Here is a 25,526-nt window from a genome sequence, read left to right as displayed (position 1 = left end):
GGCCTCAATGCGCCGCTTGTCCGGAGACTGCGACCCGCTCTTAAAGCCGGAGCTGGGCTCCCCCGGCTAGTCCCACCGGTGGCCCCGGCGGGGCGGGCACGGCTCCGGGGGGCCCTGGCCGCGACCCCAGGATGTTTCTGTACTGGAGGAAGCGGGGTGCCTACGAGCTGGAGGCTTTGCCCGCTGGGCTGGCTGGGCTGGAGTACGGGGCGGTGGAGCGCTTCTCCTGGAGCTCCAGCCTGGACATCAGCAAGGAGCTCGGGGGTAGGTGGCTGGGGGGATGCGGGGGGCTCCCGGCAGGCAGTGGCGCTTGGCCAAAAACTTCCAGCCCTGGCAGCGAGGGCGAGGGGCCGGGAGATGCTCCGGACAGAGTGGGGAGAGCTGGGGGATGCTGCAGGGATGATGCGGTGGGGACGATGCGGTGGGGATGCTGCAGGTGCAGCTGGGCAGCATGCAGCAAACCGTCCCGTGCCCCCAGCACCACTCCCTCCCAGCTCAGGCATCTCAAACAGCGAGCTGCTGCGGTGTGCTCTGCTGCAAGCACGGTCCGGTTCCAAACTCGCTTGCCATCACGGGGAGAGCTGGGCACGATAGCAGAGCCGGCGGCAGCAGGAGGAGGAGGAGGTGGTGGCCGGCCAGGGAAGGGAGCTGGTGGGGACAGGATCCCTCCTCTGGCCCTCGAAGCGTCCGTTAGGGACCCGGACACCCCCTGCCTCCGCCGGGAGCTGGGGGTCCCTTTGCGTGCTCCTGCTGAGGAGCTCCCAGCCGGCACACGCTGGGCTGAGCACGGGTGACCCGCTGCCGGGGTCAGCGTTTGGGACAAGCCTCGTGGCTCTGGCTCTGCCGGCGGCTGCAGTGTGGGGCTGGTTCCCGGCATCGCTGTCCACTCCAGCCGGCCCCAGGTTTTCGGTGAGTTTGGAAAACTTTCCCTTGGGTGCGTGAAAGAATTTCGTATTTGTTTCCGTTATTATTCCTGATAGGTCAAGTGAAACGGCGGGGGCCGGCGGGCGCTGCGGGGCCGCGGGGACAGAGCCCTCATTGTGTCCGGCCGCGGGGGCAGCCCCGGCTCCCAGCCCTCCGCTGCGCCATGGGGCAGCCAGCGCCCGTCCCGATGGCCGCTCCCTCGCCAGGCAGAAGCAGCGGCTTTTTCGGCGCTGCCCCAGCGATGGGTTTTCCTGCACGCTGGGTCTAACCCCAGCATTGGCCGCGGTCCCGCTTGGGTCGGCGCGGGTGCTGTTTTTGTTGGCAGGAGGGGTGCGGGAGAGGGGAGCGGCGTGGCAGGGGAAGCCCCTGCGCCGGCTGCGCTGTTGCGGGGCTGGTGCTGCCGTGCAGCCTGGCCAAGCCGGCCTCTCTGCATCCCCCGCACCGGCTCCATGCCCGGCAGGGCAGCTTCCCACCGGAGCATCCCTGCCCCGCGGCGGGGCTGCCATGCAGCAGGGCGTTCGTGCTGCTCGCTTGCCGCAAGCTGCCCGGAGTCTGTTATTTTTACACGATTAGACACGACACCTAGCAAAAGCCTTCAAAATAGGATTTGTCCCCAAGGCCGATTTAACTGTCAAAGCTTAAAGTGGCTCCTAAGCCCCTCTGGGGCTGGCAAGCGGCAGGTTTAGCGTCCCTGCTGCAGCCCTGGTCCGTGCTGGCCCCGGAGGAGCTGGGGCAGGTCCGCCTCCTGGTTCTGCGGCTTGGGGGTGCCGGATCCTGACGCTGGGGGATGCGCAGTGATCCCAGCGGGGACGCAGCGCTGGCTTTCGGGCATGAGGTTTCGTCCCCCCGGATGGGCTGCGGGGCGGGCAGGAGCAGGCGTTGTGGGGCTTGCAGCGCAGGAGCCTTGGTGTGCACCCCTGCACGGGCAGGGCTGGGAGCGGGGCCGGGGGGGCTTACCGAGCACCCGGGCACTGCTTCCCCCTCTCTCCCGCAGCCGAGCCGTGCCCGCCGGAGGAGACCGCGCCGTGCTGCCAGAGCCCCGACTGCGCCGAGAGGAGCACGGCCAAGGTGGGTCCTGTGGGGCAGCACCGGGCAGCTGCCTGCTGCTGGCGCCTGCTGTCGCGCTCGCCGGTGAGAAGGGGCAGCGGGCGGCTCTGCCCGACCTGCCTCTCCCCAAAGCCCCCTGGTGTTGCCAGCCCGGCAGCCCCCCCACCAGCCGGGTCCCCCCACCCTGTGCTGGGCGTGCATTCACTGGTGGTGTCGTGTCCTGCCAGCGTTCAGCAGCACGGCGGCGGCTTGCCCATTTCCCCTGGCTGGTGCGATTCGGGCTAATCCCCCCGGGCCCATCTGTCCCCCAGCTCGCTCACATGACGCTGGAGTGCAGACAGAGTCCCTTCTCCCCAACCGGCTCCCAGGGCATGCCCACGGAGCCAGCGCCGGCCACGGTCACTGCCTGGAGCCTGCGGCTGTGCTCCCATCCCTTGGGCGCCAGGACGGCCGCGGCGGTGCTGGGGCGGGAGACGCGGTGGGACAGGAGCGGGGCTGGGGGCACGGGGTGACCTGGGTCAGGCTGGGGGTGCCCCACGGCCCGGGGCAGGACGCCGGTGGGTGCCGTGGCGGTGGGTGCGTGGCGGTGCTGGTGGCCCCTCGGGGAGCGCGCGGGTGGCAGGAGCGCGTCAGCTCTGACCTCAGCAGCGCCGGGAGGAAGGAGGGCAGGAAGCGGGGGTGGCTGGAGCTGCACGGGCGCTTCCTCCCGGCAGCGGCACGGCGGGCTGCCGGCAAGCCCGGGCAGGGCTCGCTCCTCCCCGGCAGCCCCTCGCACCCCTCCACGTGCGGGGCGGCAGAGGGGTCCCACGCGGGGACGCACTGGTGGTGCGGTGGGGCTCGTTGGCGGTGGAGCCAACCGGACCCCAGCAAGGCCGGCACTGGCCGGGGGTCACGGGCCATGCACCGTGCTGGGGGCCCGGCCGGGGGGTTAAAAATAACCCGCTGTGAATGCCTGGTGGGGCTGGGGCTGCGGCCACGGCCGGCGCACAATCGGAGGAAGCGCGCCGGCTCGGAGCATTGTTTGGCTGCAGACGCTCGCTTCCTCCGTCCTGCTGCGGGCGGCTGCTCCCGCCAGCACAGCGGGGCTGCGGCACGGGGGCGCAGACCCCGGCACCCGGCGAGGTGCGGGTGGCATGAGCGCAGGTGACTGCCCCCGGGCCCCCCCTCCATGCCCAGGCACCTGCAGCCTTCCCGCGGTCCCCAGTCAGTGTGGCGGAGCGGGGAGGGGGCTCCGTGCTGCAGAACACCCTGCCCATGGCCACGTCCTGCTCGCGCTGCCTTCCCCACGCCCGCTCTGGCCTCAGTGAGCGGGGTGCCCGCGGCAGGTCGGGATGGGGCGGGGGGTCCCTGCTGTTGGAGGTGCTGCCCGTCCCCCCCCCACCAGCGCGGCCGCGGCCAGCAGCCCCCGGGCAGCCCGTGCCCAGCTGACGCGTGTGCCCACAGGTATGCCACCACGCAGAGTGCCAGCCGGGGGGTCGCTGCGGCCCCCCCAGCCTGTGTGAGCTCTGCGACGGCCAGCTCCGTGGCACCATGCACTTCGACGGCCGCCTCCGCTTCGACCTGCCTGCACCAGGTGAGCCGGGCCAGACGTGGCCACACCACGGCTCCCGGCAGCTCTGCCAGCCCACGGGGCCGGCGCGCCCAGCGACGGGCAGGGACAGGCCTGGGGTCAGCGCAGCACAGGGGGGGCAATGGGATGCAGCGGGGGCTGCCACGGGGCCGGGGGTCCTGGCACAGCCCAGCCCGACGCCCGTTTTCAGGCTCCATCCTGGCCCGCAACATGTCGACGCGCTCGTGCCCCCCGCGCACCAGCCCTGCCTCCGACCCGGAGGAGGAGGAGGAGGGACCGGCGGACGGCAGAGGGTGAGCCCCCAGCCCTCTGCATCCCCTCCGCGTCCCCAGCCCGCGGCGTCCCCGTCACCCTGCCCGCCCTGTGCCCGTAGGGAGCGCAGGAGCTCGGCGCTGAAGCTGCCCAAGAAGAAGGCTTGGCGCAGGCACACGGACGTAAGGCACCGGCCCCTCTCCCCGGGCCACTCAGCGGGGCAGCGGCAGGGCCCCGCGCGGAAGGGACCCCGGGCGAGTGGCTGCCGCCTCCCCCAGGACCCTAGCAAGGAGTGCTTCACCCTGAAGTTCGACCTCAGCGTTGACGTCGGGGCGGAGATCGTGCCGGCCGCAAAGAAGAAGTCCCTGGGGTAAGCCTGTCGGGGACGGACGTGGGGTCGGATGCGGGGACGGACACGGGGATGGACGCAGGGCTCGTGTCCCCGCAGGGAGGTGCTGCTGCCAGTCTTCGAGAGGAAGGCGATCGAGCTGGACAAGGTGGACATCTACCTGGACCAGTCCCACACGCCGCTCTCCCTCCAGTTCGAGGCGTACCGCTTCGGGGGGCACTACCTGCGGGTGAAAGGTGCGGCAGGAGCCGGGGGGGCTGTGACAGCCTGGGGGGGCTGTGACAGCCCCGGGGGACTCTGACCGCCCGGTGGTCCCGCAGCCAAGCCCGGGGATGAGCTGAAGGTGGAGCAGGCGGCGCGGGACGCCCGGTCGGCCAGCCTGCCCATCCTGCAGCCTGCCGGCAGCACCGCGCTCCTCGGGCCGGCACCGGAGCTGGTGCCGGGGCGCCAGGAGGGCACCGACAGCCTGGTGAGTGCTGGTGAGGGGGTGGCAGGGCGCAGGGTGCCAGGAACGTGGGGGACGAGGGGCAGCGGTACGGCATCTCCTGGGTGGCCTTGTGCAGAGCGGGCTGAAGACCCCCCCAGAGCCCCCAAGCACCGGTTCCGCTCCTGGCTGGGCTGTGCCGTGCCGGCTGTGCCACGGCGGCGGTGCCCGCAGCGCCCTGTGCCGGGCGCGGCAGCTCGGCCGGCAGCACCAGCCCCGCAGCCACCCCGTGCACCGGCTGGCACCAGAGCGAAGGCACACAGGAGCCCGGGGGCCGCGGCGGTGGCAGCCGCCCGATGCTGCCCTGGCCCCGGGGCTCGCCCTGGCTGCCAGCCCTCCCGTCACCACGGTGCCAGGCGGCTGCTGGGCACGGCTCGGTCCTGCCCTGTGGACCCTGGCCCCAGATAAGGCGTGGGGCCGGGCTGGCCGCCACTCCCGTGGGAGCAGGCTGCCATGCTCACGGGGAGCGGCTCCGCGGGTGCCGGCGGGGGGGATGCGGTGCTCAGCCCCGCGCCGGCAGCCCTTGAAGGTGTCACGCTGGCTGCGTGGCCGGGGCTGGTAGCTGCCCGCATCCAGCACTACGACACCTGGCTGCGGGACCGGCATGGCCCTGGCGGAACGGGGGTCCCAGGGGGCCCCCAGCCACCCCCGCGGGGGTCTCGGCCCCGACCACCTTCCTGGGGGCAGGCAGCAGCCAAGCCGCGCTGGGGCGATGGGGCTGGCAGCGAGCGGGGCGCCTGGGGACGCGGCGGCGCGGTGAGTAACGGTGATGGCGCCCGCAGTGGCTCTGCCTGCCTGGGGCTGGGGACGTGGCAGGGTCCAGTGGCAATGGCAGCGATGTGCCACGTCTGGTGGCTCGGTGGCAGGAGGGGAGCCCCAGCCCTGCTGCCCTTCATGCCAGGGTGAGGAGATGGCGGCACAGCCCGGGATGCACCGGGAGGCAGCCGGGGCCGCGGTGCCCGGAGCCGCTTGGCCGTGACCCAGCCCTCGCGGCCGGCCGGGGGGCTTTGATCTCTGCCGGGGAATTGTTCGGCTCTGGCCAGCTTATCTGGCGGAGGGAAATGGGGTTTTCGGCGCTGGCCCCACCTCCTTTTGTTTCGGAGGAGCCCGGCCACAGCCCGCCCGGCTCCCGCTCCGCTGTCTGAGCTGGGAGAGCGGCTGGGTGGGCGCCGCGCCCGCGCGATGGCCTGAGCCCCCCGCGCTGCCGGGGCCCCTGACTGCGACCACCCGGGCTCGGCCGGGCAGCAGCGGGACCCGCACCCCGGGATGCAGGTAGGCAGGTCAGTGCGGGCAGGGGAGCGCGGCCGGGGACTCCGCTGCCCGTGGGTGCCGTCAGGGTGTCCGTCTGTCCCCTGGGTGCTCGGGTCAGCCCCGCTGTAGCATCACGCCATGCCACTGTCCCCGTGGTGGTGGCCAGGCTCCATGGGGTGCGTGGTGCCCGGTACTGACCTGGGGGACACCGGCTGTCCCCGCTGCAGGCTCCGGGCCGGCGGAGGAAGAACATGACGGAATTCCTGGGAGACGCCAGCGTCCCCAGCGCTGAGCCAGGCCCCCACGGTGCCGGCTCCCTGCCTGCCAACGGCACCGACACCTGGAAGAACCGTGCTGCCAGCCGCTTCAGCGGCTTCTTCGGCTCCGGCACCGGCGCCGGCTCCTTCGGGCGGGTAGGTGGGACGCGTGCACGGGGACGGGGTGCGGGAGCTGCCCGCAGCGATGCTGGGGATCTGGGATGGGTCCCACCGGGGCTCGAGCCCCTCCAGCTCCATGGACAGGGGGAGAAGGTCTGTGGCACGTCCCTGCCAGCCCCCCACCCAGCCGCTCTGCCCCCCGCTTTCGGCCAGGAGACAGAGAAGCTGGAGCAGCTGGCGAGCAGGCTGCACGCCTATGGCACCTTCGGGCTGCCCAAGCTGCCGCCCCAGCTCCGCTTTGACCGTGACTCCTGGGAGGAGGATGGGGACGAAGCCGGGCTGGCGCTGGAGGACAGCTGGCAGCAGATCATCCGGGGCACGGAGGTAGGGCGGGGGGCCGGGGGCCGCGGGGGCTCTGCCCGGCTGCTGGCACGGCGCTGACGCCGAGCCCGGCAGGCCCTGTCGCGCCGGCAGTGCCACCAGCAGGAAGCCATCTGGGAGCTGCTGCACACCGAGGCCACCTACATCCGCAAGCTCAAAGTCATCACCGACGTGAGTGCCGCGCCGTGCTGCGCCGCGGCGGGGGCCGGGGGGCCGCGGCTGCACCCACCGCGTCCCCGCTCTGTCCCCACAGCTCTTCCTCTGCTGCCTGCTGAACCTGCAGGAGTTGGGGCTGCTCTGCGAGGTGAGTGGGGGGCTGCGGGGCCGAGGACCCCCGAGTCGGGGATGGGACCCCAGTCTGGCCACGCCGGTGGGGCGAGGGTGCCGTCCCCGCGCAGCTGCCTGCCCCCTCCGCAGGTGGATGCTGAGCGGCTCTTCGGCAACATCGGGGAGATCATCCGGCTGCACCGCGAGCTGTGGCGCAGCGTCATGGCCCCGGTGCTGGCCAAGGCACGCCGGACCGGGGCCCTGCTCAACCCCGTCGACTTCCTCGACGGCTTCAAGATGGTGAGGGGGGACGGCGTGCCGGGGCGGGGGGCCGTGCCGCACCGCACCCCGTGGTGACCCCCCTGCGCCCCACAGTTTGGCTCCCTCTTCAAGCCCTACGTGCGCTACTGCATGGAGGAGGAGGGTTGCATGGAGTACATGCGGGCGCTGCTGCGGGACAGCGAGCTCTTCCGCGCCTACGTGACGGTAAGGGGAGCGGGCGGCGGCGGGGCTGCGGCCGGCCCGGTGCCGACGCTGACGCCTGCGTGCCGCAGTGGGCTGAGAAGCACGAGCAGTGCAGCCGCCTGAAGCTGAGTGACATGCTGGTGAAGCCCCACCAGCGCCTCACCAAGTACCCGCTGCTCCTCAAGTCCGTGCTGAAGAAGACGGACGACCCACGCACCCGCGATGCCATCACCGCCATGGTAAGGGGCCGGGGGGCACGGGGCAGTGGGGCATGGTGGGGGGTGGTCCGCCCCGGCCCCTCGTACCCATCACCCCGGCCGCAGATCGGCTCCGTGGAGCGCTTCATCAACCACGTCAACTCGCGGATGCGCCAGCGGCAGGAGCAGCAGCGCCTGGCCGCCATCCTGGGCCGCATCGACGCCTACGAGGTGGTGGAGGGCAGCACGGACGAGGTCGACAAGGTAGGCTGGGCACGGCGGAGCAACCACGCTGCTCCACCCCGTGCCGCGTCGTGCCATGCCGTGCTGCCTAACGCCACCCGCTGCCGTGCCGCCCTGCGCCGTGCCCACTGCTGACGCCCGCGGCTCCCGGCAGCTGCTGAAGGAGTTCCAGCGGCTGGACCTGACGGCGCCCATCCCCGGCACCTCCCCGGAGGACACCCGGCAGCTCCTGCTCGAGGGCAGCCTGCGGATGCGGGAAGGTAAAGACAGCAAGGTGAGGACCGCGGGGGACAGGGAGCCCCCAGCCCGGCCCCGACCTGCCAGCCCGCACCGGCCGGTGCCCATGGCCCCGCTCTCACCCCCAGATGGACGTCTACTGCTTCCTCTTCACCGACTTCTTCCTCATCACCAAGCCCCTCAAGAAGGCTGAGCGCACCAAGGTGGTTCGGCAGCCCTTGCTGGTGGACAAGGTCGTCTGCCGGGAGCTCAGGGACCCGGGTGAGCGGCGCTGGGAGCGAGGGGGGCCGCGGCGGGGGTCCCTGGGCACTGCTGACAGCCCCTGCCCGCAGGCTCCTTCCTCCTCATCTACCTGAACGAGCTGGGGAACGCGGTGGGCGCCTACACCTTCCAGGCCAGCGGGCAGTCGCTGTGCCGCAGCTGGGTTGAGGCGGTGCGCAACGCCCAGGTGAGGGGCGCGGGGGGCGGGCGGGGGTCCCGCGGGCGCCCCGGGCCTCCCTGATGCCTCCCCCTCCCCAGAACCTGCTGCAGCGGCTGCGGCAGCGCCGGCGCCTGGAGGAGGAAGAGGAGGAGGAGGATGGCGAGAGCGGCGCCTCGGCCGCCAGCTCGCCCACCGTCCTGCGCCGCGGCAGCTCCAGCCCGGACTCACAGCGGTGGTAGGGAGCGGGAGACGGGCCCCACGCACCCCCGGCCCGGCGCAGCCCCCTCCTCACCCTGCTGCCCCCGCAGCCCCTCCGACGGCTCTACCGAGACCCTCGCCGTGGTGGTGGTGGATGGCGGCGACGAGCTCTCCTCCCCGGACTGGGACACGGGGCCCTTCGGCTCGACCTCGGATGGCTCCTCTGTCGGCACCGCCACCTCTGTTGGCACCGGCACCTCTGCCGAGACCCCCACCTCCGCCGAGACCCCGACCCGGGAGCTGCCAGCGGGCGCCCTGCCTGTCCCCCTGCCCCACGGCGCGGCCCCCTCGGCCGGGGGCTGCCGCTCGTCCTCCATCGACAGCGCCTACGGCACCCTCTCACCCGTCTCCCTGCAGGACTTCGGCCCGCAGCCTGATGGGGCAGCTGAGGAGGGGCGGGAGCCCCCCGCGGCCCCCCAAGCCCCGCGGCCCCCCTCGCCCCGGCTGCGCCGCCGGACGCCCGTGCAGCTCCTGCCCTGCCCGGCCAGGGTGCCCAAGTCCAAGTCGGAGGCCAGCCTGCCCCAGCTGCTGCCCCCCGGCCCCCCGGCCCCCCTCAGCCAGACCCGCAGCCTCTCCGACCTCCGCGCCGCTGCCCCCCGGACTGCCCGAGCCCCCGGCCCCCCGGCCGCCCCTGCCAGCAGCGGCAGCTCCACCTCCGAGCTCTCGGAGCCCGAGGAGCCAGGGCAGAGCCCGGCGGCCCCCCCCGGGGGGCTCGGCCGCGGACCCCCCCCCGCCGCCCACCGGACCCTCTCGGACCCGCAGCACCGCAAGCTGACCCTGGCGCAGCTCCACCGGCTCCGCACCGCGCTGCTGCTCACCGCCACGCTGACCGCCTCGTAAGCCGCGTCCCGCACGCTGCTCCGGTCCCCGGGGGGGCGGGGGCGGGTCCCGCACGCTGCTCCGGCCCCCGGGGTCACGCGGGGGGGGGGGGGGGGGGGGGGGGGGTCGGGTCCCTCACGCTGCTCCGGCCCCCGGGGGTCCCCGCGCTGAGGGTCCCCCCCGCCCCATGCCTTGCAGGGAGGTCTGAGCTGCCCGGACGGCGGGGACGGACGCGTGGTCGCGCCGAGGAGCTGCTCCCGCTTCCAGCCGGGGACGCGGGTGGCGATGCGGAGGGGTCCCCTCGGCGGGGGCGCGCCCTGCGCACGGCGGCGCGGGGCCCCGCTGCTCCCCGGAGCGGGGACGGACGCGGGACCGGGGTGGGGCCGAGCCCTTCTCCGCGGCGACGGGAGGGGTGAGGGGGGGTCTCGGCCGGGGCCCGGGGGGCTGCGGGGGGCCGTGGGGCGGCTCAGGGGGGGGCGAGGAAGGGATGGCGACGTTGGCGGTGGTGAGCGGGGAAGGTGCTGGGAGGGCCGCGGTGCCGGCGGTGCTGCGGGCTGGGGTGGACGGCGCTGGGCTGGACTGGGCTGGACTGGGCGGGGCGGGCGGTGGCAGCGGGGGGTGGCCGGGCCGGGGGCTGCCCTGCGGGGTGAGGCGGGCGGCAGCCCCCGGGGCCGGAGCGCGGGGGGACGCGGCGGGGGCTGCTCTCCCGTGCGGGCTGTGCTCCGCGCACCGGCCCGACAATAAACGCGGGTGGTGCGGGCTCGCAGCCGCCTCGCCTCGCCTCTCCTTCGGCCGCGGCCCGCAGCGCCCGGCGCGGGCAGCCCCGACGGGGTGGGCACCGCGGGCGGGCCGGGAGCTGCTGGGGGGGAGGGTGGACCCCGAGGGGGGGGCGGGCGGTGCTCCCCGCGCCCCCCGCGTCCCCCCAGCCGGGCGGGGGGGGGGCGGCCCGGGTCCTCCCGCGCCCGGCGCTCCCGTCATGCGGTTTCGCACCCCCGGACCCACTTCCAAAAAAGCATTTCCTCCCGCCGCGCCGGGTGTAAAAGCCCGGGGGGGGGGGGGGGGTGCCGCTCACTCACCACGCGTCGCGGCGGCCGGCGGCCGAGGGGTGCCGGGGCCCCCTGCCCGGGCTCTGAGCGGCCCCGCCGCGCCCCCCGCCCCACTCCCCGCGCCTCCCCGTCATGACCCACCCGCATCGGCCGCAAGGATGAAGCGCTGCTGCCCGGGGGCGGCTTGGGTGAGTGGGGCCGTGCCCTCGGGGACCCCCTGCACCCCCTGGGCGGGGAAGGGGGGGCGTGTGAGCCCACTGCCCAGCATGCGGAACCGCCCCCCTCCCCCTCCGGCTGCGCCCCTGGGGCTGGGGTCTGCCTCGCCGCAGCGCCTGCAGCGTGCGGGGGGGTCGCGGAGCCACGAAGACCGCGGGCACGGCCAGGGCGCGGGCGGGGGGCTGCGGGACGGGGCCGGGCGGGGGGGCTGCGGGGGCCGGGCGGGGGGGCTGCGGAGCCGGGAGGAGGCTGCGGGGCCGGGCGGGGGGCTGGCGGGGGCCGCGTTCCGGGCCGGGGCGGTGGTCGCGGAGGGGGAGGCAGCGGAGGCCGGGTCCGGGGCGGCCCGCGGGGCACCTGCCGCCCGTGCGGGGCGGGGGTGCGGGGCCCGGCGGTGGAGTCAGGGGCCGGGGCCGAGCGAGCGGGGCGGCCCGTGCGCGGTTTCCCGTGCGCCGACGGGGGCTGACAGAAAATGATTCAGCCGACGTAATCGGGGCCATCGCGGCTGGGAAATCCAACACCCGGCGAGGAATCCCCCGGCTCCCGGCTCCCTGCCCGCGGGCCGCCGGGTCCCCGGCCCCCTGCCCTGGGGGGGTTGGGGGGGGAAGACCTGTCCGCCCCCGCGGGGCCGTGCGGGGAGCGGGGCTGGCCCGGGGCGGGGGAGCGGTGACCTAGTTCGGGCCGCACGTACGGGCCGCGATAGCATCGGGGAGAGAGCGCGGGCCGGGCCCGGCTTCCTCCTGGGGAGGAAATCGCCTCCTCGGTGGGGGAGAAAAACCCCGGGGAAGTCACCGCACCGCCGGCAGCGTTAACCCTCCGCCGCCCGGCCCCGCTCCCCCGCCAGCCCGGCGGCCCCGCCCGGGGGCACCTGACGACAGACCCCCCCCCCGCTCCGGGCACGTTGCAGTGTGGGGGAGGTGCAGGCGCGGTGCGGGGGCTGCCGCGGGGTGTGCCCGCCCCGCTCCTGTCGCCCCACACTGCACAGGGTCCGGCCTGGCGCGTGCGGGCGGGGGGCGCGGAGCCGGGGCTGACCCCCGTGGGGTGGGGAGGGGGTGCCCGGTCGCCCCCCCCCCCCCCCGCCCTTTCCGCAGGTGATCCTGGCAGCGCTGTGCCTGGCAGCGCGCGACCCGCTCCCCCCGGGGCGCCAGGCCCGGGCCGAGCCCCCCCGCCCGCCCGCGCCGACACGCCCGGCCCCGCTGCCCCGACGGCACCAGCAGGATCGCGGGGTCCGCCCGCTGCTGCGCCCGGTGTCCCGCAGGTGAGGGCGGCCCGGGGGGCGCGGCGCGGCTCGGCGCGGCGTGCTCGGTGTCACCGCAGCCGTCCCCGCAGGGACCTTCCTGCTCCGGCCCTGCTCGACCAGCGACAGCGACAGAGCCAGCGTCTGCAGCCCCTGCCCCGCCGGCACCTTCCGCGCCCACGCCAACACCTTCCGCGAGTGCCAGGCGTGCTACGAGTGCCAGCGCCAGGGTGAGACGGGGCGGGCGGGCCTGGCCGGGCCGAGCCGAGCCGTGCCATGCGGGGCCCTGCCGGTCCGTGCCGCTCACCGCCCGCCTCCCGCAGCCTTCCAGGCCGTGGTGACCAACTGCTCGGCCACCAGCAACGTCGCCTGCGGCTGCGAGCCCGGCCGCTTCCGCGAGTGCCTGGACGAGCGCTGCACCGAGTTCAGCTGCCGGCAGTGCCAGCCCTGCGCTGGGCGGCTGGTCCAGCGGCCCTGTGAGTGCTGCGGACCTCCGGGACCCCCCCCCCCCCTCCCGGCCCGGGACCCTCCCCCCGCCCTGACGGCCGCGCTCCCCGCAGGCTCGGAGGCGCAGGACGCGCTCTGCGGGGGCTGCCGGCCGGACTTCTACGCCGAGGGCGGCGAGTGCCGGCCCTGCCGCACGTAAGGGCTGACCCCCCCCCCTCCCGACCTCCCCCGCCGGGCCCGGGGCTCGGCTCGGCGCCCACGCTGCCCTCTCCTTGCAGGGCCGCCCCGGAGACGTGCGGGAAGGAGTGCCAGCGGGTGTGCGGCGGCGGGCAAGGTGCGGGGCCGGGGGCGGCGGGGGGGGTGGGGGGCGGAGGTGGGGGGGACTGACGGGGCCGCTCCCGCTGCTTCTTGCAGGCTCGAGACTGGAGTACGTGCTGCTGGTGCTCACCGGGCCGCTCTTCCTGGGCGCCCTGGCCATCTACAAGAGGAGGCGTCTCCGGCACCGCGCCCTGGCCAGCGACCCCCTCCCCGCCACCCCCCCGGCCGGGGCTGCCCCCCCGCCGTGGTGCCAGGTCGGTGCCCGGGGGGGGAACACCCCGCGCTGGACCCTGCCGTGCCCCGCGCAGGGGACGGAGGGTGCTGCCGGCACGGCGACGCAGAGCCCCGAGCCATGGAGCCCCGAGCCTCGGGCCTTGCTGCAGGAGCAGCCCGTCGGGGCGGCACGGCCGGGGGGCGAGGGGGAGCCCCCCGCTCCCCACAGCACCCTGCTGCAGGGCAGCCAGCTCTACGCCGTCATCGACGCCGTGCCGGTGCGGCGCTGGAAGGAGTTCATGCGGGTGCTGGAGCTGCGCGAGGTGGAGATCGAGCTGGTGGAGCTGGAGGTGGCCCACATCCGCGACCAGCAGTACGAGATGCTGAAGCGCTGGTGCCAGCAGACCAGCGCCACGCTGGAACGCATCTTCGACGCCCTGGAGCGCATGGAGCTGGCCGGCTGCGCCGAGGCCCTGCGCCAGCGCCTGTCGGCGGGCTGCTGACCCCTGGCACCGCCACCTCGGCCGAGGGACGTCCCGGCCCCTCCCCGGCTCACCAGGCGCCTCGGCCAAGCCATACCCCTAAGTATCGTTACTTATGCCGTGTAGACATTTTATGTCAGGTTTATGTCCCCTCCTATTTATGTCCCCCTGCTCCCAGGGCCAGGGGGGAATCTGCGCCCCGGCACACCGGCTGCCCGGCCACTCGCGGGACGAGCGGGCGCCGAGCTCGCCGCAAACCCATGGGATAGTTCTCGAGGCCGCCCGCTGCCGGGCGCGCCTGCCCTCGCCCGAATAAAGTGGCGTGTTCTCCTGTTCTCCGTCTGCCGGGCCCTGGCCCTTCTTCCCGGGCTGGGCACTGGGGCACGGCTGGCGTCGGGACCACCACGGGCGACGGGGCGACGTGGGTGGTGGCGGTGATGCTGGTGATGCGGGCGGTGGTGGCGGTGTGGGCGACGGCGGGGGCATGGCAGTGGGCGCAGCGCGGTGCGGGCAGGGGGCTGGCGTGGGCGGCCCCAGGAAGGCGCGGGGCACGGCTGGCGGGGTTTATCATTTTAATCGCTGGAAAGGCAGGCGGTCTGGGGCAGAGGCGAGCCAGGAGCCGGCCTCGAGCAGCTCTGGAGGTGGGAGGGGCAGGCGTGGAGGTGACCGCACCGTGGCCGCAGTGGCGAGCGGGGCCGGCGGGGAGCACGGGAACCGGGCAGCATGGCGAGCCAGGCCGCAGCGGCCGAGCCGAGCAGCGCGCAAGGAGCCGGGTGCCCTGTGCCGCGGCGTCTCGCTTCGTGAAGGGCAGCACAGGGTGGCAGCGGGCTGGCGGCAGCGGGGTGGGAGCTACGGGTGGCTGGGGCGGCCGTGGGGGCTCCTCCGGGCTGGGCTACGCAGCCGTCCGCAGCGGGAGGAGGGTGCCGAGGCACGTCCCGGTCTGCGGTGGGACCCGTCGGCCTCCTCCTGCCGCGAAGAGCCGGGGTGTGGCGTGGCGTGGCTAGTGCTTGGCTATGTCCCCCTTCTTGAGGATGATCTGCCGCTGCCAGGGCGCCAGCTTTGTCTCATCGTACCCGAGAGTCCTTAGCTTTTCCGACTGCTCCTTCTCCTTCTCCTCCTCCTCCCGCTTCAGCTTCTCCTGCTCTTTCCTGCTCGGCAGCAGCGGGCACGGGGCGCCGCGGTCACCGGAGCCGCCGTGCCCGCCCGCCCGCCCAGGGAAGGGGCTTGTGGCACTCACCTTTTCTGCTCCCTGCGAAGGCAAAGGGAAGAGCGGGGTTAGTGGAGCCGCGGGGGCGGCCAGCCGGTGCGGTGTCCCCCGGCCCCGGCTCACCTCTCCTCCTCCAGCTTCTTGCGCAGGATGTCCCTCCTCCAGGCCGGCATGCTGGCCAGGCGCGCCTCCTCCTCCTTCTCCTGCAACAGACAGCGGCGTCACCGGCACTGCCGGGACCCCACGCCCGCCGCCGCCACCACGCTGCGGCAGCGGCACTGTCCCGGCGTGTGGCACCACGTCCCGCTGCCGTCGGGGCTGAGCCATGCTCCCAGCGTGGCCTCGGCCAGGGCTCGCCGGAATGGGGCTCGCCGCCGCCGCCCCTCGCCGTCGGACAGCGCGGGGAGGAGGAAGGAGTGCGCGGCGCGGCCAGCCCTTCGCAGCACACCACAGCTTTATTGCAGACACGCGGGGGGCCCACACCGCCCCAGCACCGCAAACGCCACGCCAGAGGGGAGCGCGGCCCCGGCGCCGCGCCCCCCGCACAACACACAGCCACAGCAAGCGGCACGCCGCGACCTCGGCCCGAGGCCCCGCGCTCCGACACCCAGCCCTCCGCTGCGCCAAGCTGTGGCGCTGCCGGAGCCGCAGAGGCGGCGGAGCACGCCCCGGCACTGCGTCCTGCTGCCCCCGGCACCTGTCCCCGGCCAGCCCCATGGCACACCGCTGGCACAGCCCGCAGCATCCCGCTGGGCTCAGGTGTCGGACATCTCTGCCTCCTTCTCCTTCCAGAAGGAGAAGCTACGGTCAATGAAGCAGCAGACGTCCTCCTCGCTGAACTCGCCCAGCTCCGGCGCTGGCACCGGCACCGCCATACCCTCCCTTCCCAGGGCGACAGTGGGGGCCTCCGGTGAGTTCTCGGCTGCTGCGGCGGGGCCGTCCCCAAAAAACTCCTGCGCGAGGTCCTCGAAGCCGTCGAGCCAGTGGCGGTGGCCGGCCTCAACCCGCTCCAGCGCGGCGCGGTGGAAGCGGCGGACACGGTGCCAGCTGTGGCTGCCCAGGCGGTCGAACATCTCGTAGCAGAGGAGGTGGCGGAAGCGCCGCTCCTCCGGGCTGAGCGGCATCTCCAGCAGCTGGAAGTAGCCCAGCATGAAGAGGTCGAGCGGGAGGCTGTCGTGGGGCACGGGCGAGCCGCCGACGTGGGGCAGGAAGTGCTGGGGCCAGTACAGCACCGCGGCGCGGCTCAGCCGCCGGATCTGCCGCCCTGGCACGCGGCGGGCGACGCTCCTCCAGCGGGCCAGCAGCCGCCCCGCCGCCGGCCGCCGCCTCCCCGGCCACTGCGGCCGCTCCTCCCCGGGCACCGCCGCCAGCGCCCGCTGCTTCCAGTGCTCCAGGAAGAGGAACACGGCACGCTCCTTGCGTGCCTCGCCGCGCTCCGGTGGCCCACTCGGCTCCGGGGCCACCGGCTGGCTGCACCGCAGCGCCCCGTCCCCGTACTCCTCCTCCAGGACGGGCCGGCGGGTGCTGCCGGGGGGCTGCGCCCGCTTGCGCTTGCTGGCCCTGGGGAGGGGCGCGGGGGCCCCCTCGTAGTTGGCCTTGAGGCTGCAGACAGAGACGCCGCAGCCCAGGATCTCCCGCCGGGCGCTGGGGCCGCCCCCCGCCCTGCCCGCCTCGGGGTCCCCTGGGGGGTCTGGTGGCGTGGCCGCGTGCCTCTGCGGCGCGAGGGCCTGGCTGCTGCGGGCAGGCGCGTCGTCACGGGCGAGGGCGACGCGCCGGGGCGGCGGAGCTGTGGGCAGCGGCGGGAGCGGCGGCAGCTCCGTCTCCGGCCACCCCAGCAGCGGCGGCTGCGCCTCGTGCGTCACCCGCAGGCTCCCCAGCTGCCGCTCCACGCGCCGCACATCCTGCTCCCGCAGCGGCTGCCCACCGCGTCCCGGTGCCTCCCCGCGGGCCGGTGCCCCGCGCCGCGGTGGCGAGCGGCTCCCGGGCTGCGGCGGGAAAGAGGGCGAAGGGGCTCTTGAGGCCGCGCCACGTGCGCCCCACGCTGCCGCCGCCGCGCGTGTTCCCCCCGGGGCTCGACGCTCCCGCGCGTGGGTGGGCTCATCCCTGGCATGGCCGGGAGCCGGGGGCGATGCCGCGCACACTGTCCCGCCGCGACCTGAGCCGCTGGGCCGTGCCCGCGCCACGCCTGCCGCCGCCGTGCGCGGGACCCGCCGTACCTTGCGCCGCTGCTCCTCTTCCTCCTGCATGCGGAGCTGCAGCTTGCGCACCATCACCTGCCGCTTCCACTCGGGGATGGGCCGGCCCTGCTCGTCGTGGCTCGGCACCAGCGCCTCCGCCTCCACCGCCGCCCCGGCGCCCGCCACCGGCACCGGCGAGCTCCCATTCAGCACCGGCTCCGGCGAGCCCCCTGCCAGGCACCGCGGCGGCCCGGCAGCCTCGGGGGTGGCCGGCGGGGTGGGCGTCCTGGTGGGCGACGGGGAGGACGCCGGCGACTCTGCCTGCGGAGGAAGGCGAGAGGGAGGGAGGTGGGTGTCTGCCGCGCTGCGCCGCGCCGTGCCGCCGGCTCCCCTGCCCCCCCGCCGCCACCTACGTTGGCCCCTGTCTGGCCGCTGCCGGAGAAGACGGTGGTGAAGCCTTTGCTCTGCGGGGTCGGCTTGAGGCTCTTCCCGGCCTTGATCTCCGCCAGCAGCTCCGAGTTGTCGCCGGTGGGGGACATCATGTTGAAGGACTTGGTGCCTGGGGGGAGGGAGGGCGGGGAGTGAGGGCCCTGCAGCCAGCAGCCCCCCGCCTCCCTGGTCCCCCGCCGGCTCGCGGGGCAGGGGGATGGCAGGGGGCTGGCCGACTGTCCCCCACACTCGGGAGCCTCCGGGAACCCCGTCAGAGCAGCACCCGGGTCCACGGGACCAGCATCCCAACACCCAGCTTACTGGGTTCACGGGACCCTGCTGGAGCAGCACCCCAGCACCCAGCGCCGGGACCCCAGCACCGCAGTGACCTGCCCGCCGAGGGACGGCTCCGTGGCTGGCGGCAGCCCCGGCATGGTGCGATGGCCCCGTGCCGCCTCGCCGGGGGCCCTGGACCCCCTACACTGCCCCGCAGCCCCCGGCAGCGACGCCACAGCCTGAGCCCGCCCCGCGGCCAGCCCTCAGCCCACGGCTGCGCGGCACCGGCACCGGGGATGCCCGCGCCGCCGCTCTCACCGCCCGCCCCGCCAGCACCCACCGTCCGTGCCAGCCATGCGCGGGTCCCTACCGACCCATGGTGCCGCGCCAAGGCAGAGCCCCCTCCCCGCCGCCGGCGCTCACAGCTCGCCGCGTTCGGCCGCGCCACGCCGGGGCCAGGCGGCTGCGGGTGCTGAGGGCGCAGCGGGGTGCGCGCTGCCATCCAGCGCCGGCTGAGAACCCCTGCCCCTGGGCTGGCGCTAATAAAGCAGGGGCTGAGCGGCGGCCAAGCCCGCCGGCTGCGATCAGCGGCGGGGGAGCAGCCGGCGCGCTCACGTGGCGGGGTCACGCCGGACGGCTGAGCCCGAACAAAGGCCCCTGTGTGCGTGGGGCCGGCGGCGGGGCCGCGGGGGCTGCAGGGGGCTGGGGGCTGTGGCCGCTCGCCCAGCCCTGCGCGGCGGCTTCGACGGCCCCGTGCCGGCGCTGGGGCCGGCCGCGTGCTCGCCAGCCTGGCGAGGCGTCGGCGAGGGCTGCGGGCGCTGCCGATGCCCCGTGGGGCCCCGGTACTTACTCTTCATCTGCCTCAGCGCCTTTCCTCCTAGGGGGAGAAGCAGAGGGGCGGCGCGGGGCGCGCGGCAGAGGAAGGATTTGGCCACCGCGAGACAAGAGAGAAGAGAAGCGGCCAGCAGTGAGAGCAGGCGGGGGCGGGCGGGCGTGGGGGCCCCCGCGCCGACACCGGAGGAGAGAAGGACAGAGAGGCCGTCAGGAGCCGGGCGGTCGGGGCGCCGCGGGAGGAGACGCGCTGGGGCGGCTGGCACCGCGGTGCAGCCAGTGGGACGGTGCCCGGGATCGCTCCCCGCTGCACCCTGCCACTTACTTCCCGTGGAGGAGGAGGAGCGGCGGGCGCCGGTGGGGGTCTCGGCTGGCGGCGGGGGCGGTGGGGGCGGCGGGCAGGCGGCGGCGGGCAGCGGCGGGGCTGGCGGCGGCGGCGGCAGCTCGGCGCTGGGCTTGCTCTCCCCGTTGCGCATGGTGTCCGCCGGGATGGGCGACGCCTGGAAGAGAGCACGGGCAGGCGTCGCCCGGTGCCAGTGCCGCTGGGCCACGTGCCGGCGCGCGGCACAGCGCCGGGGCTCACCTCCTCGCTGTGTGCCATCTGCCGGCGCGCGGGCTGCTCGGCCGCGCCGTGCCCCAGGTGCTTGTAGTACTCGCCGGTGCTCGGCTGCTTGCCGAAGGTCCTCGACCGCCGGGTGGAATCGGCCCGGCGCAGGCCCTCGGGGCTGCTCTCGCGCGACGCCAGCTGCAACGGGGAGCGTGGCTCAGCGCGGCGTGCGCGGGGTGGCTGTGGGGCCGACGCCAGGCTGCGGGGACAGTGGGTGCGCGGCAGGGGTCCGCCTGGCGCGGGGCTGCACCGGGGGCTGCGCACCGGGGCGGCAGCCAGCGCCGCCAGCGCCTGGCACTGCGGCCGCGTGGCCGGTGCCCAGGAGCCCGGCCGAGCCTCCCCTGGGATAACCCCCTGGGAACAGGAGTGCTGGCCCCCGGCCCCCCGGATTACCAAGAGCTTATCCCCCGCGGGGCCGGCGCCCGGCTCCAAGCCTGCTCGGAACACGGCGCTCAGGCAGCGCAGCCTCGGCTCACCCCGGCACGTACCGCCGCGGCTTTGCCGGCCGTGCTGCTGAGCGCTGGCGTGCCGGGGCCGTGCTGCTCCCCGGCTTCGGGGTGCCGCAGCGGCACGGCCCCGCTCCCCGTGCCGGGGGCCCTGCTGTTTGCATTTCCCCGCGCGCCAGCTCCGCCCGTGGCACCCGCGCGGCGAGCCGGGACGCTGGCGGCTGCGCCAGCCCCAGGTCAACCAACAAGCGCCAGCTCGGCGCTTCCTGCTCCGGCTGCCGCGGGCGCTGTGCCAAGTCGGGCTCTGGCAGCCCCAGCCCCGCTCCGGCGCGGGGGTCCGTGCCGCTCGGCCCCGCTGCGTGGGGCGCCCGCACCGGGCTGGCACACACCTCCCCCGGCAGCCCGGCGCGGTGCCCTGTGCAGGGCCGCTCGTTAGCCCGGTAGGTGCTGACGAGCCAGGGCCGCGCACAAGGAACACAACGGGGTGCGGAGCCCCACACAGCCCTGGCACACGCTCTGCCGAGACCCCCACCCCGTGTGCCCCCGTCCCCCGCAGCGCTGGGGTCTGCCAGCGCCCTGGCCGTGTACCGGGCTCCCGTCCCTGGCGGGGTGGAGACCCGTGGCAGGGGGTCTGGGTGGCCCCGAGCCCACCGAAGCCCCGCGCCCCCCGCCCACCCGGGGGGCTGCACCCCTCTTACCTGTGCGCGCCCGGCTGAGCCCTCAGCTCCTGGCAGCGCCGGCTGTGCCACCCGACACCTGCGGCGCAGCGACACCGGAGCCGGGCACTCGAGTTACAGCCTGCGCAGCCGCCCACGCCCAGCGCCGGTGGCACCGCCGAGGACACGTGGGCACGGCTGCGACGGCCGCTCGCACACGCCGGCCTGCGCGGTGCTGCCGGGCGCGGCCGGTGGCGCAGGGCCGCCCGCTGCCATGCCGGCACTGCAGCATCGCTGGCCCCGGCTCACCGCGCGCTCGCTGGCCGTGGCACCCGGTGCACGCCGGTGTCGTGGGCACGTGGCCTCACGCCGGGGCTGTCCCCCTGCTGCCGTCGAGCGCTACCAGCTCCCCGCGGGGAGCGGCGTCGGTGGCGTGTCCCCACCGGTGGCACGTCCCCCGAGCCGCGTGGCCAGCAGCCGGGGGCACGGGGCCGTACCTCTCGGCGCAGCGCCTGGCTCTCCACGTGCCGCAGGTTGTTCTTGGCCCGCACGTAGATGTCGGCGGTGTCGGGGACGGCGGGGGGCGCGGGCGCGGGGTAGCCAGGGGGCGGCGGGGGCGGCCGGCCGGCAGGCGGGGGGGGTGGGGGCGGGGGGAAGGCAGGGGGTGGTGGCAGGGGGGGCCCCTCGCCAGCCGACCCCCGGCCCCGCGGCCGCATCTCGGGGTCCAGCATGTCCATGTACGCCTGCATGTCTGCCAGCGCCGGCTCGGGCACCCCTGCACAGGGGAGCGGGTCAGGGGGGGCTGGGCCCCTGCCCGCCGCCCCGCGTCCCCCAGCCCCGCACTCACGGGCGGCGGGAGCCCCTGGGGGGCCGCCCCTCTTCTCCCCGGTGCTGGACTGGCTGGAGTGGCAGGAGTCGTAGTTGGAGAGGGTGCTGGCGGGGGAGCCCACCTCGAAGCGCGCCTGCGGCGCCGACGCCGTGGTGTTGGGCGACGACATGCCCGAGTCGGGCTGCCGGCACTCCCCGTCGGCCGAGGGGTCTCGCGACAGCACGCGGTGCTCCAGGCTCTGCCAGCGGAGCCACGCGGTCAGGCGGCAGCAGCGGGGGGGTCCCAGCGTGCTCCCCGCACGCCCAGCCCCAGGCTGCTGCCTTACCATGTTCTCGACGGTGCGCAGGTACTGGGCGCAGTGGCTGTGGCCGTTGTAGTCGGCGAGGTCGGCTGCCGTGTAGCCGTCCTGGTCGCAGACGCTGAGGTCGGCACCGTTCACCACCAGGATCTGGCAGCACTGGGGACAGGGAGGGTGCGTGGCAGGGCCAGAGGGTGGGTGTCCCCCGCCCCGGCACCCCGCCGGGTGCCAGGACCCACCTCCAGCTCGCCGTTCTCGGCAGCGTCGTGCAGCGGGGTGCCGCCCCAGCCGTCAGTGGTGATCTCCCCGCCGTGCAGCAGCAGCCAGCTCAGCACCTTGGCGTGGCCGCGGCTGGCGGCGAAGTGCATGGCCGTGGCCCCCTCGGCGTCGCGCTCCGACAGGCTCACCGTTGTGAAGCTCATCTGCACGGGCAGGTGGGCTGAGTGCCGGCACGCCAGCCCCACGCCGTGCCGCCACGCCGTGCCCCCGCATCGCCACGCCGTGCCCAGCTGGCGCTTACCAACCAGACGATGACGGTGTTGTGGCCCATCTGGGCGGCGGCGTGCAGGGGGGTCATGCCGTCGTGGGCACATGCGTGGGGGTCAGCCCCGCAGTCCTGCACCAGGTACTGGATGATCTCCAGGTGGCCCTCCTGGCAGGCGAGGTACAGTGGGGTGGCCCCCGTCTTGGTCTGGGCACTCAGCGTGCTGCAAGCAGGGCACAGCGCCCGTCACCCGCGGCCACCGCCGCTGGCAGCGCGACAGCTTGGGGAGGGTCACCGGGGACATGAAGGTCACAGGGACGTGGGGACGCATGGGAACCGTGGCGGCACAGGGGACACCATGGCTGGGGGCAGGCAGGGCAGCACCAGGGCCAGGCAGCGTGGGCAGCGTGGGCAACGTGGGCAGTGTGGGCAGTGCCAGGGCCGGGCAGTGTGGGCAGCGTGGGTAGCACAGGCAGCGTGGGCAGCATGGGCAGTGTGGGCAGTGTGGGCAGCGTGGGCAGTGTGGGCAGCGTGGGCAGCGTGGGCAGTGTGGGCAGTGAGCTGTCCACCTCACGGCTCCCCGCTGGGTCCCTGTGCAGCGGCGGTGGCTGCGGCGGGAGGTCACTAAGTTAATCAGCCTGCTTAGGGTAAGCTCCTTCCTCCGGCTGTTTTTGGACACTGCAATTTAGCAGTATTTTTAATTAAGCGGCTTAGGCAGCACCGGCCCCAGGGGAGCCGGCAGGGAAAGGCCGCCCTGCAGCATGCGCTGCCCGGCCCCGCTGCTGGGCACGGGCATCCCCTGCATCCCGCACTGTGCAGCCCAAATCGCACAGCCCGCATCCCAAATCCCGTATCCCCGCATCCCATCTCCCATAGCCGTGTTTCTGCATCCCGCATCCTGCATCCCACATCCCTCATCCCGCATCCCTGCATCCCACATCCCTGCCACGCAGGAAGCTGTTTTATTAAGTGCTCCATAAAATAAATCTGTTGAATATTTAAAAAAGGAAGAGCAATAAATACTCTGCTCTGTTATCGCAACGATCGTGGTCCCTTAATAATTGATCCCTGTAACCGTGAGACGCCGGGCCCTGCCGCAGGATGCCTGCCCCGCAGTGCCGCAGCACGGGCCAGCACGCGCCGGGCGCTCCCCGAGCAGGGACCGGGCTGGCCCGGTGTGCAGGGGGATGGTGGGGGCCTGGGCACACGTTCAGCCCCTGATTGCCATTCCCCGCTAATCGGGAAGCGGTTAAGCCACTCAGGCGAGCGCTGCCAAATGGCTTTGCCAGATGGCCGTGACCCCGCAGCGGGCCGCCGGCTGCTGGGGACCCCGCGAGGCTGGGGCGAAGGTGGGAGCACCAGCACCCCGCGGCGGCACCGGGGATTGGATTTCGCGGCTGTAACGGAGCCTCCGGGCGGGCACGGGGCCGGGAGAGGGGCGAGCCCTAAATAATTCAGGGGAAGGCGGTAACGGCGGTGGAGCCATGACGGCGAGAAGCATGAAGGCAAAGGCGGGAGGGCTGCGCCAGCACCGCACCGACACCGCGGGCACTCAGCAGGAGCCAGGGCTGGGCCGGGGCCGGGCTGTGGGCTGGGAGGGGTTAACCCCCCCCAGGTGCCCGGGGCTGAGCCTGCACACCTGGGCAAGGGGATAAAGAGCCGGGGCTGGGGCTGGGGGGGGAGCCTGCGGCCGGTGAGTGCTGCGGGGTGCGGGGACCCTGCCGCGGGCTCTGCGCCCTGCCGGGCGGGAAGGCGGGTCTGGGGTCGCGGGGACCCGGGGACGGAGGGGTGCGGAGCCCCGGGACGCCCCTGGATGCGGGGGAGCTGCGAAGCCCCCCCCGGCGCTGCAGCCCCGGAGCCCGGCGGGGCCGCGGGTACCGGCCCGGGCAGCCCCCGGGACCCGCCGAGCGGGGCTGCTGCTCGGGGAGCGGCCCCCCCCCCCCGCCTCGGTCGGCTCCGCGTCGGGGGACAAAGGCGGCCGCGTTATCTCCCCGCGGCAGCCGCCCGGCCAGCCCGTCCGGCCGTGTTCCTGCCGCCGCTCCGCTCCCCGCCCTCCCTCCGCGGGCCATAAAGCCGGCGCGGCGGCTGCCCGGCCCGATAAGCTCCGCCGCGTTGCCCTTGGAGCCGGGGCTCGGGCAGCTGCGGCATCGCCCCAGCGCTGGCGCCGGGCCCGGCGGGGAGGGACCCCGCTCCCCCGGCAGCCCCGCTCCCGGCGGGGCGGGGGAAGAGCCCCCGTTACCTGGGGCAGTGTCCCAGGAGGAGCCGCAGGGAAGCGAAGTCCCCCTTGGCCGCGGCGTAGTGGACGGGCAGCGCTCCCGTGTCGGTGGGCGCCGTCGGGTCGCTGCCCCCGAAGCGGAGGAGCCACTCGATCACCTCGTGGTGACCGAAGCGGGCTGCCAGGTGCAGGATGGTGGCACCGGAGTTGTCCGTGTCCTGCGGGAGCGACGCGGGGGCCGTCGGCACCGGGGAGCGGGCGGGGGGCCGCGGGGCATCATCCCCCCCCCATCCCGGGCAGCGCCGGAGGTGCCGTCCGCGGGGAGCGGGGACGGGGCGGCGGAGGGGCCGTGGGACCAGCGTGTGTGTGTCCCCGTGTCCCCCCCCGCCGCGGGGGCCGCGTCCTCGGGCAGCCGGCGCCGCACAAAGCCCGCCTTGTCCCGCCGCTGGGCCCCGCTGTGCTGCCGGCCCGGCCGCCCTCCGCGCTCGGCGGGGCGCGGGCAGAGCTGGCCCCCGGCCAGGCGGCCGCCCGGGCCTGCTGACCCCGTCCTTCCCGCTCTAATCCCCGCTCCCGGCCCCTCCGCCGCCTCCTCTGCCTCGGGCCCGTCACATGGCGTTAGCGCTCGGCCGGCGACCGGGGCAAGCCGCTTACCGCCCCGGGTCTGCCGTTGTGTAACCCCGGGAGGGTTCGGTGCCCCCCCCGTCGGGGCTGAGCCGGGACCCCGGCTCGCTGCCCGCTGGAGAGCCCACCCGCGACCGCCCCCCCCCCCCCCCCGCCCCGCCGCCGGGGACAGCCTCCCGGGCTGCCCGGGGGCCCCGCCGCCCACCCCCCCCGCGCCCCCGCTCGCACCTGCACGCCGCAGCCCCCCTGCGTGAGCAGCCACTGGAGACAGGCCAGGTTGCCGGTGGCGGCGGCGTCGTGGGCCGGCGTGGCCCCGTTGCGCGCCCGCGCGTCCCCGGGGAGCGCGGCCTCGGCGGCCAGGTACCGGAGGCAGGCGAGGCGGCCGGCGCGGGCGGCGTGGTGCGCGGGGGAGGCTCCCAGCGCGTCCCGCAGCCCCGGCCGCAGCAGCCCGGCAGCCCGCAGCCCCCGCAGTCCCTCCACGTCTCCCTGCCGCGCCGCCAGCAGCGCCCGCTCCAGCGCCATCCCGGCCCCGGCCCCGGCCCCGCCGGCCCTTGGCACTGCGCGGCGCCGCCGCCCGCCGCCCCCCGGCCCCGACGGCTCCTCCCCTGGGGCCGCCCCTCCGCCCGCCCCGCCCGACGGCTGCTCCGCTGCCAACCGCCCGCTGCCGGGGCCGCTCCCCTCGGGCCCTGACGCGGCCTCCTGGCCCACCAGCGGGCCGTGCGCGGCGGGCGGCCCTGGGGGGCTGCTGACCCCCCCCCGCCCCACGGGGGTCCCCCTTCCCCGCTGCCGCCCGCCAACGCCAGAGGCGCGGGGTGACCGGCCCCTCCGGCGGCCCCGGCGTGTGGCAGCCGGTCCCGGCGGCACCGGGGGGACCGGGGGGGCTGGCCCGGCTGCGCTGCTCCCCCCCCGCCGCGGGTCCGGCACCCCCGGTCACCGGCAGCGCGGGACGGCG

At 75.3% G+C, this 25,526-nt stretch overlaps 3 protein-coding genes across 4 annotated transcripts; 2 read left to right on the top strand and 1 right to left on the bottom strand.

Moving 5' to 3' along the window:
- Positions 1 to 206: 206 nt before the first annotated feature.
- Positions 207 to 10,110, top strand: PLEKHG5 (pleckstrin homology and RhoGEF domain containing G5). Of its 2 annotated transcripts, XM_075437508.1 has the most exons (22): positions 207 to 264; positions 1,919 to 1,992; positions 3,415 to 3,544; positions 3,732 to 3,834; positions 3,915 to 3,975; positions 4,072 to 4,163; positions 4,242 to 4,378; positions 4,463 to 4,611; positions 6,105 to 6,290; positions 6,468 to 6,638; positions 6,711 to 6,806; positions 6,889 to 6,939; positions 7,053 to 7,202; positions 7,278 to 7,388; positions 7,457 to 7,606; positions 7,691 to 7,828; positions 7,962 to 8,081; positions 8,173 to 8,305; positions 8,377 to 8,492; positions 8,564 to 8,700; positions 8,774 to 9,559; positions 9,741 to 10,110. In XM_075437508.1, the coding sequence occupies exons 3-22, from the start codon at positions 3,502 to 3,504 to the stop codon at positions 9,748 to 9,750; spliced, it is 2,940 nt and encodes a 979-aa protein (XP_075293623.1). In that variant the 5' UTR covers positions 207 to 264; positions 1,919 to 1,992; positions 3,415 to 3,501; the 3' UTR covers positions 9,751 to 10,110. The 2 variants fall into 2 exon arrangements, with proteins under 2 accessions (XP_075293623.1, XP_075293624.1); XM_075437509.1 differs by lacking the exons at positions 207 to 264; positions 1,919 to 1,992; positions 3,415 to 3,544; ... (3 more) ...; positions 4,242 to 4,378; positions 4,463 to 4,611 and adding an exon at positions 5,696 to 5,898.
- Positions 10,111 to 10,746: 636 nt separating this feature from the next.
- Positions 10,747 to 13,612, top strand: TNFRSF25 (TNF receptor superfamily member 25). The gene is given in 9 exon segments (XM_075437290.1): positions 10,747 to 10,776; positions 11,505 to 11,801; positions 11,893 to 11,963; positions 11,965 to 12,059; positions 12,131 to 12,268; positions 12,362 to 12,514; positions 12,599 to 12,680; positions 12,764 to 12,819; positions 12,900 to 13,612. Coding segments are annotated over 9 exon segments (1,542 nt in total). The 3' UTR covers positions 13,520 to 13,612.
- A 451-nt stretch (positions 13,613 to 14,063) lies between these two features.
- Positions 14,064 to 25,096, bottom strand: ESPN (espin). Its single transcript, XM_075437336.1, has 15 exons — positions 24,803 to 25,096; positions 23,978 to 24,171; positions 21,775 to 21,961; positions 21,494 to 21,676; positions 21,282 to 21,413; positions 20,975 to 21,194; positions 20,625 to 20,902; positions 19,002 to 19,163; positions 18,744 to 18,918; positions 18,438 to 18,464; positions 17,296 to 17,441; positions 16,922 to 17,203; positions 14,829 to 14,908; positions 14,736 to 14,747; positions 14,064 to 14,646 (listed from the first exon to the last, which is right to left on the bottom strand). The coding sequence occupies exons 1-15, from the start codon at positions 25,094 to 25,096 to the stop codon at positions 14,499 to 14,501; spliced, it is 2,520 nt and encodes an 839-aa protein (XP_075293451.1). The 3' UTR covers positions 14,064 to 14,498.
- Between the last annotated feature and the right edge of the window lie 430 nt (positions 25,097 to 25,526).

The sequence above is a fragment of the Opisthocomus hoazin genome, chromosome 16 (genome assembly GCF_030867145.1).
Source record: "Opisthocomus hoazin isolate bOpiHoa1 chromosome 16, bOpiHoa1.hap1, whole genome shotgun sequence".
NCBI classification, from domain to species: domain Eukaryota; kingdom Metazoa; phylum Chordata; class Aves; order Opisthocomiformes; family Opisthocomidae; genus Opisthocomus; species Opisthocomus hoazin.
The sequence above is the reverse complement of the archived record's forward strand: the minus strand, read 5'-3'. Positions and strand labels throughout refer to the sequence as shown.

What these genes read in the sequence shown, in the direction of transcription:
- PLEKHG5 (XM_075437508.1), top strand. Translation starts at nt 3,502, where the DNA reads ATGCACTTCGACGGCCGCCTCCGCTTCGACCTGCCTGCACCAG. An exon ending in GGACCGGCGGACGGCAGAGG is followed by an intron (nt 3,835 to 3,914) that starts GTGAGCCCCCAG and finishes CTGTGCCCGTAG; the next exon opens with GGAGCGCAGGAGCTCGGCGC. An exon ending in AGGCGGTGCGCAACGCCCAG is followed by an intron (nt 8,493 to 8,563) that starts GTGAGGGGCGCG and finishes CCCCCTCCCCAG; the next exon opens with AACCTGCTGCAGCGGCTGCG.
- ESPN (XM_075437336.1), bottom strand. Translation starts at nt 25,096, where the DNA reads ATGGCGCTGGAGCGGGCGCTGCTGGCGGCGCGGCAGGGAGACGTGGAG. An exon ending in ACACCGTCATCGTCTGGTTG is followed by an intron (nt 21,677 to 21,774) that starts GTAAGCGCCAGC and finishes CTGCCCGTGCAG; the next exon opens with ATGAGCTTCACAACGGTGAG. An exon ending in CTCCTCCTCCTCCACGGGAA is followed by an intron (nt 18,465 to 18,743) that starts GTAAGTGGCAGG and finishes TTCTCCCCCTAG; the next exon opens with GAGGAAAGGCGCTGAGGCAG.